General features: G+C 43.7%; 1 protein-coding gene across 2 annotated transcripts; it reads left to right on the top strand.

The window, feature by feature from the left end:
- Window positions 1-1,026: 1,026 nt before the first annotated feature.
- Window positions 1,027-12,768, top strand: LOC128453628 (monocarboxylate transporter 12-B). 2 transcript variants are annotated; one of them, XM_053436627.1, is made up of 9 exons: window positions 1,031-1,312; window positions 4,792-5,126; window positions 7,632-7,735; window positions 7,816-7,959; window positions 8,586-8,681; window positions 8,875-9,028; window positions 9,478-10,167; window positions 10,240-10,499; window positions 10,942-12,768. In XM_053436627.1, the coding sequence occupies exons 2-9, from the start codon at window positions 4,990-4,992 to the stop codon at window positions 11,130-11,132; spliced, it is 1,776 nt and encodes a 591-aa protein (XP_053292602.1). In that variant the 5' UTR covers window positions 1,031-1,312; window positions 4,792-4,989; the 3' UTR covers window positions 11,133-12,768. The 2 variants fall into 2 exon arrangements, with proteins under 2 accessions (XP_053292603.1, XP_053292602.1); XM_053436628.1 differs by lacking the exon at window positions 8,586-8,681 and having other exon boundaries at window positions 1,027-1,312.
- Window positions 12,769-13,011: the final 243 nt, after the last annotated feature.

The following is a 13,011-nucleotide window of genomic DNA, read 5'->3' as shown; positions in this document are numbered from 1 at the left end:
GTAGAACTGTATTAACCATGTTTAATAATTAATTATGCTCATTCATTATTAATATTTTCATACATCAGAGTGATTAAAAAAACAGTCGAACCGGAGCAACAAGAGATGAAGACCCAGAAGAAAAGAGGAAAATAATTCAGGGGTGAGCAGTGAGATGATCCGTTGCTGGAGGAAGATAAGAAACATAACATTTTATTTTATTGGGGTGTGTGAATATATATATATGACCTCTGTGAACTTTTCTAATACTGACCAAAGCCAGTGGTAAACTCCATCTAAGGCTAAATACCTTGAGGCAAAGTTGAACTTGGGGCTGGAGGCCGCACATACCAGAGCCCGTACTGGTTGTGTTCTTGTATTAAAGTTACAATGGTTGTCTACCACAGTTTGGAAGAGTTTAGTATTTTCTTTTTTCTATTTTTCCATTTGGCAACAATCACGTTAAGCAGCGGGTGAAGATCTTTAATGTTGGGCATGAATTAGTGAAAGGATAGGTCACTTTTCATCCACTACATGGAGCCCTGGAACTAAAAACGATGGAGGGTGTATTCAGATTCTTCACTACACTCTAATGCACTGTAGAATACATTGTATTAATATTTAATATCGGTATAATGGGACGGGGAAATGCACTGGATACGTTACATGAGGTCAAAGTATTATGAGCATCTACAGAGAACCAGTCTAACTCCTGTTAATTCTGCTGTTGTATAGTAAATGGATGCAGTTCACCAGTCAGTTATTAGAATATGTGTATTTGTTTGTTTTTTGTGCATTAGTTTGTTGGTGGGTTTTGTATTTGTAAAGCACACTGAGTCTGCAGGTGAACGACGGAAAATTACTAAAATATGGTTTGTTTGTTTAAGTTTAGGCATGAATTCAGCTCCAGGGTCTGCATCATTAGCGCCACCTACTGGAGGGCCCCCGGTGCACGGACAAGTTCAGATTCACAGCGAGTTTACGCACAAAACGTGGTGTCGAAGTCGTGAAATGGAAGCGCGGACACACAGTCACACACAAAAGGCCTCGTGGGCACTTTACGCGTGCAGCGTGCTGTGTGTTTTACGCGTTGCGCAAGTTAACGTGTGTTCGGGAACACGGAGTTTCGCGGTGGTGTGACGTCACTCCTCCCCCTCCAGTACCTCGAGCTGCAGCTGCAGATGTTCCATGGCAGAGCAGCTCCCAGGCCACAGCTGGAAAACTCCCAGGTTCCATTTATCCTTTGTCACTGGGTCGCTGCTGGGATCGAGCTGCTGCTGCTGGACACTGGAGCCACCAAGCAGTGACACGGGAGGAAGAAGCAGAAGCTGATGTGAGTCAACACTTGTTTTTGTGTTTTTGTCTTGTTCCTCTCTCTCTCTCTCTCTCTCTCTCTCTCTCTCTCTCTCTCTCTCTCTCTCTCTCTCTCTCTCTCTCTCTCTCTCTGTCCTGCACTCACAGACTCAGTCTATGTCTCTCACCCTTTGTTTCTTTCTGGGTTATTTAGTTTTGAATGAACAGTAGCTGCAGGAAAACCAACGCGTGGAAATGTGTGAATTACAACAAATTACAGAATGAATTGTCAAAGTGTAAAAACTAAACGCCTGCAGTGGCCATTCATTGTAAATACTTTACTTAAGAGATTCATTCCAACTTTAGATCACAAATCAGATCACAAGTTAAACATGTGCAGCACCGGCTTCAAGAAGCTGATTCAGGATTCCCATCTGGTTTCAGACAAACTTTACATTAACCATTATAACCATTATTCACGATTTTCACAAAAAACGTTACTTTTGTGTTCTCGAAAGATTCACTCATCCTTTCCTCTGAAACGCCCAGTTCTGTTTTAATCCACTGGACCAACATCGTTGTAAGTAGTCAAAGTGTTTCAGGTGATTAAATCCTGCTGTAAATCGCAAGTTATTACATTTTTAATTTTCTCTTTCTGACACTGTGGGATGTCCAGTTCCAGTTAATCTCTGTACACTGGGCTCTTGCACTGGCCTGGTGCCAGTTTACTTTGCAGCAGAAGGGACATTCTCTGTACACAAGCTGTCAGACACATGCAAACTTTACAGCCTGTTAGTTTGGAGAGATAAGCGTTGGATGGAGCAGATGACCGAGCAGAAGCGGCTGCACAGGAACCTTTGGACGTTGCACGGCCGCGTTCTGCAGCACAGACATGTCGGTTCTGCGTGTTTCGTTGAGTTTTTGAGTCGGTTTCGTCTTTGTTGCTTTTATTGTTTCTTAGTTTTCTTGTAACCAAGGTCTCCGCCCCCTCGTATCTTCCTATCAACAAACACACGTGCACGCGCTCGCGCGCACGCTCAGCTTGTTTGCTCAGAGCTTGAATGAGGCAAGCAGCCCAGGTGATGTGAAGTCCTTTTCAAATGCAAACACTCGCGGCTTCACGGCTGCTGGTTCGATCCATCAGGCGTTTGCAACACATTGAAAGGATCAGTGAAGTGAGCCGTCACGTGTGGGTTTGTGTTGCGTGTCTACTTCTGCCTCTACGGTAGAGTCTAATAGATAGTTGGAGCAGCAAGAAAGGACACACACACAATATGTTAGTTATAATCTCTCATTTGATAGAGATTAATCTTTCATGGCGTATCTGCCCATATGAAATCACATGTCCTAGCGAAAGGGAAAGTCTGTGAAAATGGCCCAATTAATAATGTAACCAGTTTTGGATGCTCACTAAAGATATTCCTTGAGAGAATAAACCTCCTATTTCCAGACTCATTCCTCTTCAAATGATAGCAGGCCACCTCTGAGTGTCACTGTTATAATTTCTGGAGAGACTTTCAAAATCAAACTCCTGTAAAAGGCATTTTCATTTGATTTGTTTTAAAGAATTATAACAGCATTAGCATTTCCTAGTACACGTACGAGGAGGAGTGTGTAAACTTGAGATTTGTAAACTTTGATTGCACTAGTGAACTTGTTACCCACAGTAAGGGTCTCCATGAGGAGCCACAGAGACAGAGTGGAATAAATGAAACGCAAAAGAAACAATGGGGGGGAATTAGACCACTTGTTTGGCAACTACAGGTATTCAGTTCTTTAATTTCACTTCAAATCTTATTCCCATTCACTCACAGCCCTGATTCGTTATCACAGTAAATAATGAGAGAGATCCAGCAGTAAAAAGTCATGAAATTAGAAATGAAACTAGTCCGAGAAACCATGCAGAGGAATCCACTGGAAATGATTCATAACCTCTCATGGAATATTTTTAATGAGCGTTCAAATATGACTTCTTTAGGAATACATTCTGCCTTTTTCACAGACTTTCCCTTTAATTGTGCAGTAAAGGCACATGAAATTTGATATGAGCAGTTCACCATGTAGATAAATATATATCTATAATGAGAGACTATAAATAAAATATTGTGTTTTTGTAGTTTTTTTTGCCGGTCCAACCCTCTGTACCACTTTACCGTAAATGCACAAGTAGACACGCAAAACAAAAGGGGACATCTGCCTGCACTGTGCGTTCACACATGACGGCGCACTTTACTGCGGTGGATCAACATGGGGGGAGCGTTTTCCTCAGGGTCCGACTTACAGATGCAAACAACCGGGAGCCACCAGCTACCAGCCACCGACACGCTGAACCGGGACCGGCTCCGGGGAACACGGAGCTGACACCTGATCTGGGGTTTGACAGCATTTGTTTTTGTTTTTTCAGCTTGTTTTCACCACACGCTTAACACCTGGCTGCCTCATCTGCACCACACCTCTGTACCAGCACCATGTCGTACCGCAGCTCAGAGCGCTTTATAACGGTTTGGGGTTCGGGGCCATACTTTAACATTTCCGCAGAGAAAGCTGAACATCTAGAAAGTCCCACGCGGGGTCCTGAGGAGACTCCTGACCCACTTCTCAGGGGCTGGGGATTTGATATGAGTTCTAAGGTTTCCTGTTTAATGGGTATATACATGTCTGCGTGTCGCTGGGCGCGCTGCAACATCGAGTTCCGCTGGTCACGTCACGTCTGCTGTTGTTGTTGTTCTGAGCACAACATGTTGACGAGTCATTTTTCCATGATGCTTTAAACTGCAGCCTCATAAAACTCAGGAATCGAACAGACACCAAGTCACTTCATGAGCTGAACGAGGTCCCTGACAACCAGTGATGAGTGTGTGTTAGTCCCAGTAAGAGCAGGTCAGAGTGGAGGAGGAAACAGAAACTGCAGCTTGTGCTCTGATCCCTGATCAGCTGAGAACTAACTGTGTTTTCACTGTTCTTCTACAAAGTCACAGACCGGAAGGTTCAGGGTAACGCTCCTTTTGATCTCACTACTTGTGTGTCTCTGAGCAAGTGAGAGGGGCGGGGCCTGTGTGTGTTTTTGTGTTGTTTGTGTCTGTGTGTGCTGTCTAGGAGCACACACACACACATGCACACACCGCTCCTGGTGTCTCACACAGGGCCGGCCCTAGCACATTTGGCGCTCTAGGCAAGCTTCACTCCAGGTTCATCTGGTGTAAACTGATTCTGCTCCTCTCGAGTGTTGTTGAGATGAAAGTGAGGGCCTGAGATCTCCTGAGCTCTATTGAACTGGGCTCCACGCTGCAGCTGATTGGACGATGATGTCCAGAGGCAGCAGGCGGGACAAATTGTCTTAAAGAATAACAAGGACAATTATAATTGACTAAATGTATCACTATCATCTTTTCCCCTGGTTTTTTGGGGGAGGGCGGCGCCCTATTATGTATTTTTGTCTCATAACTAACATTGCAAACTTTTTCAATAATCTTTCAAAAAATCTATATCTGAAAAGTTTGAATTTCTGTGGTTCCTCAGTGACGGAGGAAGAGGAGGAACAGGAAGGACGATGGTTCCTTCAGGTCTATTCAGATCTTCAACCCGGCCAATGGAAAACGTGCTCTACGTTTAGAGACAAGCAGAGGACATCGAGCAGAGGAGTTCTGACCTCCAGCGCCCCCCTGTGTCCGAGGAAGAGAACACCGATGCCAATCTGCCTTGTGGTTAGCTGGAGCGATGGCAGTCAACAAGGAGGAGAAGCCCAAAGAAGGCAGGAGCACCACTGGGGTCCCGACACCACCCGAGGGCGGCTGGGGCTGGATGATCGTTGCTGGTTGTTTCCTCGCCACCATCTGCATCCGGGCAGTGACCAGGTGATGTTGTCACGTTTTTTAATCCAATGAGTTACGAGCAAAACCTGTGGCACAAGGTTTTATGTTCTCGGGTCGTCCGTCCCATGCTTGTGAACAAGATATCTCAAGAACGCCTTGAAGGCATTTCTTCAAATTTGGTACAAACTTTCAGATGGACTCACAGATGAACTGATTTGATTTTGGTGATTAAATTGTGAAGGTTACACCTCACCAAACACACTTTGCTATTGTGATCACAACATCACATGAGGACCTGCAAATGCTCTCCTAGGCTCAAATACCTGATAAGAATTTGGTTATCACAGGTCAAGGTTTATGACCTCACATGCGTCTGGAGAAAACATCTGCACTGGGCGGCGGAGGCTTTTAACAGCAGGGTGGTGATTCTACTTTTACGGTCCTTTCCTATCTTGTTTTTTTTGCTAAGCCACAAAGCTGAGTTCAGCGAAAGACAAATACAGAGAAGGAACGGGTTCAAACCTTCACACCCTGGAGGTCATGGTTTCATAACCTGACCCTTACTCCTCTAATCCGGCAGAACCGCCACGTTTTTGATCACCTAAACACGGCCGGTATCTAGTGATGTTGAATGGGAGAATATTTCATCTGGAACCTCATTTTCTGGATTACAGATACATCTGCTACTTCATCAAATCTACTAAACAACTAAACTTTAGCTCTGCACAGAGGTCAAGCTTCATGTTCTCAGCTTGTTGAAACCCCTCTGTGTTATTACCTGGCAGGACTCCCCCCCCCCCCCCCCCCTCCCACACACACTCAGCTCAAACCTGTAAGCTGCTAATCAAGGTTGTCTTTTTTCCACTGGGGCTTTAAAAATCCTGGGGAGAAGTTTCCATGTTTATCAGTTTGCACAGTCAGACCATCGACCTCCCCCCCCACCCCCAACTCAACTGACACCTGACACTTAAAAACAAGTTTGCACTTATAGCGGGGACAACACTTCACCCTGCTCCGCAAAGACATAGGGTTGAGGCCCTGAACATTCTTGCCGGAGGGAAGCTGGTGATGGGATCATGTTCCTCCCACAGCTCCAGCCAAGTCTTTCATATGGTGAGGGAGTCTAGACAGAGAACAAAGGGGAACAGGGAACAGACGACGGCATCAAACATCCCACAAAGATCCATGATCCTTACAACAAGGGGAAGCAACATGTAGAGACTAACAAACAAACCCACAACCAGGTTAGAACCCAGAGCCTTCTTCCTGTGAGGCAGCGGTGCTAACCACTGCTCCACTGTGCCACCCGAAATGAGAGGAAATTAAATTAAGATAACAATCATGTAATAAGATCAATAAAAACCATCCAGCTTATAATTTGCTGTCATTAGATTAAACACTGTTTTTTCCCCCATCCCATTATACCGATATTAAATGTTGATACAATGTATTCTACAGTGTATTAGAGTGTAGTGAAGAATCTGAATATTTCCTCCATCATGTCTGTTGGCGACAAATTTATTTCTGTCTCCAGTCAGAAACACAGATCATAAAGTAAAATCACTTTTGTCTTAATGATTTTATGATTTTAATGTGTGATCTTATCAATCCACTGACTTAATGGCTTTTTGAAAGTCTAGGAGTTTCTGGTTTTTACATAACAGGCGATCGGAGTCATAACAGATGGGTCAGGGTGTACAGAGCCCTCAGATTGTGGATTTGACTGACGGCCATAAACTGATAAACTCTGCTCCCAACTGCACTTTATTGACTCTGACATGGAACTGACACCTTATACGATCTAAATCCTTTCATATTTATTACACCAAACAAATCATGACATAACAGTGAAGCGTGTTTGGATATTGACTTTCTCTCTGACATGAAACAGAGAGTTTAAAGTGATTCTGTCTTGATTTACTCACTCTAACCGAACTCTTATTTGTTCCAATCCAACTGGATAATATCTCCTGTTCTGTGTGAGACAAGGTTTTCACTGTTTATTAACCTATCAGGCGATGATTTGGTTGATGACAAATGATTGGTTAATCTAAATCTTATTGGCTGAAAAGGGTAATGCACGATTACACTATATTTCTGATGTCACGATGTTGTTGTGATTATAAAGGACGTTTTGATCTACATCTGCTCAAAGTTGTGTCTGTAGTCCAATAGCATCCCTAATGTTCTTTCTCACTTCTTCATGACATCACTCATTATATGATGGCGTATAATTTAAATCAATATAAACTTCAGATTGTGTCTCTGGCCACATTATTGTTGAGAGAGGCATTTTTCTGAGCCTATCTTTGTTGACCTTCGACTGATCAGGTGCAAAAGTTAATCATCTGCAGAAACCCTCCCAAGTTAAATCCTCACAGTTTGGTGGAACTCAGTCCATGTGTTTTCAAGTTATTTTGTTCTCATACACACAGACAGGGGGCGATAAACAGCCTGTATCAAGTCAATCTGTTCTTTATCAGTGTTACACCTGCTGCTGTGTTGAAATGGAATAAATCAAACGTTCCCCTCTCTCTCTCTCATCAGATGTGTTTCTATCTTCTTCGTGGAGTTCCAGCTGCACTTTGAGCAGGACTACTCCACCACCGCCTGGATCCACAGTCTGATCGACTGTACCACCATGCTATGTGGTAAAACATCAGTACACGCTGAAAAAATAAATAATGCTATAAATAATAAATGATGTGGTTAACTCAAAGTGTGTGTGCAGCTCCTCTGGGCGGTTTCCTCGGGAGCCGAGTGTCCTGCAGAGCGACGGTGATCCTGGGAGGTTTGCTGTCGGCCGCCGGGTTCGTCCTCAGCTCCTTCGCTTCCAGTCTGGAATATCTCTACTCGTCCCTGGGGATCCTCACAGGTACGCAAGCTGATCATGACACACGGGCACTCTATCAATATCTGTCCTTGGAAAATCCATTTCAATCAGGAGAAATGTCCATTGAGAAATTAACAAAATGTGAAACCAAGCACAATAAGAGAAGAAAGAGGAGGCGAGGCTTCTTTAATCCTCCACAAGAGAATCGTCCATCACATCTTATTAATGTAGTTTGAATAATGAGGTAAAAGAATAGTCGTGGGATTTAACAGGTTCAAACATGTCCGACACATATTCCTGATTGTTTTTATGATTACAGTTTAACACTGGGTGTAACTACAGGTTTATGAATGCAGATAATAAAGTGTCCCGCCACCACATGGACCGTTAACCTGCAGCAACCAAAGCCTACTCAAATGTGATTGCAGATTTACTGTTGTCTGTTGTTGACATGATTTAAATCCTTAGATTGAGACTTTTAAATGTGTATTTTGTGTTGAATTGTTCTAACTTCTCCACAGTGCGACTAGAGGAATTAAGCTGTAGTTGATGAAACTGAATCTTCCTGTGTCACATCCTTTTTTACCACCAAACCACTTCTGCTCAGATTTGGCAACATTTGGCACGTTTTTGCCAAACTGGAAAACCTTCTCATTCATCCTCTGCAGGTCTTGGCTTTGCTCTCAGCTACACACCAGCCATAGCGATGGTTGGGAGGTACTTCAATGAGAGGAAAGCTCTGGCCTATGGCATCGCCCAGTCCGGTACTTACATCTTCGCTTACCTGTTGCTTTCTCCTCTCGTCATCTATACTTCCCTCTTCTGTCTCATCTGCTCTACCCTATCATCCTCTTTCACGTTTCTCTCGTCTGCCTGTTAAGTTCCTCTCTGGTTCTCCTCTTTTTCGACTCTTCTTGTTGTTTCAACCCATCAAATCCATTCTCACCTCATCTTCAGGTTGCGGCATCGGGACCTTCATCCTGGCTCCTGTCGTCCAACTGCTCATTGAGCAATACTCCTGGAGAGGAGCTCTGCTCATCCTGGGAGGGTTTGTTGCCAACCTGTGTGTCGTGGGAGCTCTGATGAAGCCGCTGGAGATAAGAGGTGAAAGGTAAGTGCTCAGATCAGAGGAAAAGATCTTCTGATGACTTGTTTCAGTGAGTTCTCGAGCTGCAACTGCAGATTCATTGATGATTATTTTTATCTGTTGAAAGGTCACAGATGTATTAATATCATCTTCACAAAGTGCCCAGAGCAAAGTTGTGCAAATGTCCAACAAAGGAGGTTCCCAAGCTAAAACTGATGACTACAGGATGTCTCTGTTCCTGGATTAAAATAGTCTCGTACGACCACAGCTTGTTTTCCTGTGTCTGAGACAGGAACAGTTTGTTGCCTCAGTCTGTATGGACGCACATATCTATTGAGCGAAACATCTCCAGAACACCTTGAGGGAATATCTTCAAAATGGGTGCAAACGTCCAATGTGGTGGTCTAGCGTCACAGGGATATTTTGATCGAATTTAATGTATTTTATAACATTTGCTTCTCATCCATCTACAGGAACTCCGAGAAGTTGACTAACTCAGAGCAAGACTGCCTGACAACAGTGCTGGACACAAAAGACACTGAGAAAGTTCCAGCTGACGGCCGCCAGGTGGAGCCAAAGCAGCTGGAAATAAGCAACTTAAAGGAAACTCGACGGCTGCTCATCTCCAACGGAGCGTTCAAAAACATCAGACTGGAAAATGACAAACCGACAGATGTAAAGATGGCTGAGTGCATTTTATTCAGCAACAAGCTAACGGAGACGGTGCTCGGGGAGATCAAACGCTCGGAGGCCAAATTAACAAATGGAAGCACGATTGAGGACATGAAATTAATCGAATCTATGATCTTGAGCAGTAAAGCTGACAAGACAGATGTGAAGACAGAAGACTCAGAACTCTCTAAACCCAAACCGGAGGCCGTCAGCCCTCCTCCAGCGTTAGTGAACACGAACCCTTCATCCAGGAGTCGCTGTTTCTGCCTCGAGTCCACCAAGGAGTATGGATTCCTTGTGATGCCCGACTTCCTGATTCTCTCGGTGTCCTTCCTGTTCCTGGCGTACGGCTGCAGCGCTCCAGTGGTTTACCTGGTCCCATACGCCCTCAGTGTGGGGGTGGACCACCAGCACGCCGCCTTCCTCATGTCCATATTTGGAGTCAGCGGCATTGTGGGGAACATCACCTTCGGATGGGTCACAGACAGGAAGTAGGTGCCCTCTGTGTTTGTGTGTTTGTGATTGACACTGATGAGGATACTGATAGATCTCCTTCGTTCCAGGTGTCTGAAGAAGTATCGCATGCTGAGCTTCATGGTGGCGCTCGGCTTTGAGGGCCTCTGCTGCATGTTCGCCCCCCTGCTCCACTCCTTCTCGCTCCTCGCCCTGTTTGCCGTGCTCTACGGATACTTTGACGGGGCGTACGTGGCGCTCATCCCGGTGGTGACCTCCGACATCGTGGGCTCCACCCATCTCACCTCCGGCCTGGGTGTGGTCTACTTCCTGCACGCCATCCCTTACCTGATCAGCCCGCCGATCGGAGGTAAGAGCTCATTGAATTATTACAACTGCTGGAAGTTTTGAGTGGGTATCAAATGGCAAACATTAGTTATTGAGAAAGCGTTATCGAGAAACATTATTTTTGAGATCTTGAAATACAAACCACAAAACTGAGATCAGCATTAGGATTATTACCGTTTTAGTTTCTCATAATCGGTTCCCTGGCATCTTTCACTTTAATGAGAAGCATCAGCTCGGAGGCACCTGCATCGACCCCAGATGTCTTGATAAGCTGATTCATTGTTTTGTCTCTAAAATGCCAGAAAAGAGTGAATAAGTGTCTTGATTTGACCAATTAAACAGGGTTAAATCTGACATGTAGGAAAAAATATATAAGCATAATAGAGAAATAGCTTTTGTCCATCACAAACTGTATTTCTTTCTCTATCTATATGTTCACATCCCTCCTCTGTGTCTGTCTGCAGGTTGGTTGGTCGACAGGACCGGTGACTACGCAGCGACCTTCCTCCTCAGCGGCGCTTGCTTCCTCCTCAGCTCCGCGGTCCTGATCTCCACCATGTTAGTCCGCCGCTGCCGCAGGTCCAAGTGTAGCTCAGCTGCTCATTTAGATCCGAATGGCTGTGCCTCTGTCGCCGCTCAGCAGGGAATCATATGATGCACCTCACCTCTGCTGGACCATGGGTTTACAAAGAAAGAACAGTCGTGGTGCTATCTGGACGTGCATCGTCTGTGGCTGGTGTGTCTGGGGCGTTGGATCCGAGACCTCAGGTTCAGTGAGAACAGTTCCCAGAAGAACCAAAGAGGAACAACCTCAGCCCCGTTGTAAAGACTCTGCTGTTTGTTGTGACTGTGACACGCGAGGATCAGGTTCTTTTTCATCTTTGTTGTTCAATGTGGATTTTCTGTCCTGTGAAGAAAAAGGGCTCTCTTACGTCATACAAGCCAAATTCTGCAAATTTAAAAAAAAAAGTTTTAATAATGTGAAGACGCACAAACTGTTCTCACCAATTTTATATAGATTATACATTTTATTTAAACTTTTGATTATAAAGAGTTTCTTATGTACTCAAAGGATTATGTCGATGAAGAAAACATTTTCAAAAACTCAACAAAACACTTCAGAGACACTTTCGTTGTGAAAGAACATTGCACTGCCTACAGCAATACAATGAAATGGTCCTTGAGCCGACAAGCCTATAGAGAGTGAAGGACAAATCAAGCTTAAAAACAACATGTTAGTGAAAAATGCACACTTACATATAACTTGAATTTTAACTTGAATTTTAAATGTAACGTTCACCTTGCCTGTGATGTGCCTTAAATCTCCGTACCTTAACGCCATTACGCACAAAAACTAAAATGGAAACTTATCCGATGAAGTTAACATGCTGATGTTTGTGTATCAGGATGATGTCGTCTCCCTCAGGCCGACACATCATCGTGTAAACTTAAGACAACCTGCGACTGTAACGCACAACCACATATTCCTGACAGCACTACTTACAAACCAACAAAAAAATCTGTTGGGAAATAACCAGTGAAACTACAGGAGTTTTTCAGGGAGGAGAAAGGAGTCGGACTTCCCTGACATTTGAGAGGTGGAACATAAAGGCTGCACTGCTGCTTGTATTCAGCCGCTTCTGATAAACCTGTAAGATCAATGCTGAAAAGGTAGTTTAATGTACTTGGAATTAGATGAAACATATTCCTGGGAAATAATAGCACCTGTGAAAAAGGAATGTGAACCTCTGCTTTACTCTGTGTCCAGCTTTGTGTTCGCTGATCGGATCACCACACTTCCACTGCCTGTAAATATAATGTCCATGCAATAACTTTCTGACGGGTCATGTATAGAAAATTCCATATATCAATGTTAATGTTTAAAATGTATGTAATTATTTTTGAATTGTTGGAATGAGGAATAGGATCAGAGCTGTGGAGTCCGTCGGTTACATGATGTGGAAGCTATGGAAACAAAAGTATGATTTTTTAAAAATAATATTCAAGCAAATTATTCCTTCTGATTCTCTCTGTTTGGTTCGATTGTGTTGTTTGCTGTTCTTCTGTTTCTCTATAGTTCTGTTCAAATTGATCTGTTCTGTTCTATTCCCCTTCACCTGCCAGCCACTAGGGGGCAGTAGACTCATGTTGGATCATCTCACACATAGAAAAAACTTTTCTTTTCAAACCAAATGTTGAAACAGAGGAAAAGTACTAGACTGTGAGAACGTGTCAATGCTTGGAGAGAAAAACTGGGTTTAACTAGAAGGAAATAAAAATGTGTGTGAGCAGATTGTTGTTGTTCTTAGATCTAATGATAAACAATATTCAAGATGTTGTTGAACTAGTGATACTGAAACTTTTAATTGAAATAGGAACATTTCTTGTGATTACACATTTTCATATCGGTGGTAGAAGAAAGTGAAAGTGCGGAAAAACTAGTTTTTTTTCATTAATAATTGTGGTGACAGAAATCTCGTTGGAGCAGACACTGACTGTTGAAGGTAAATTTCCCTTTTGACTTACTGCTACAC

This window comes from Pleuronectes platessa, chromosome 12 (genome assembly GCF_947347685.1).
Source record: "Pleuronectes platessa chromosome 12, fPlePla1.1, whole genome shotgun sequence".
In the NCBI taxonomy this organism is placed as follows: Eukaryota; Metazoa; Chordata; class Actinopteri; order Pleuronectiformes; family Pleuronectidae; genus Pleuronectes; species Pleuronectes platessa.
Note: the sequence above shows the minus strand (reverse complement) of the source record. Positions and strands in the feature narration are given on the sequence as shown.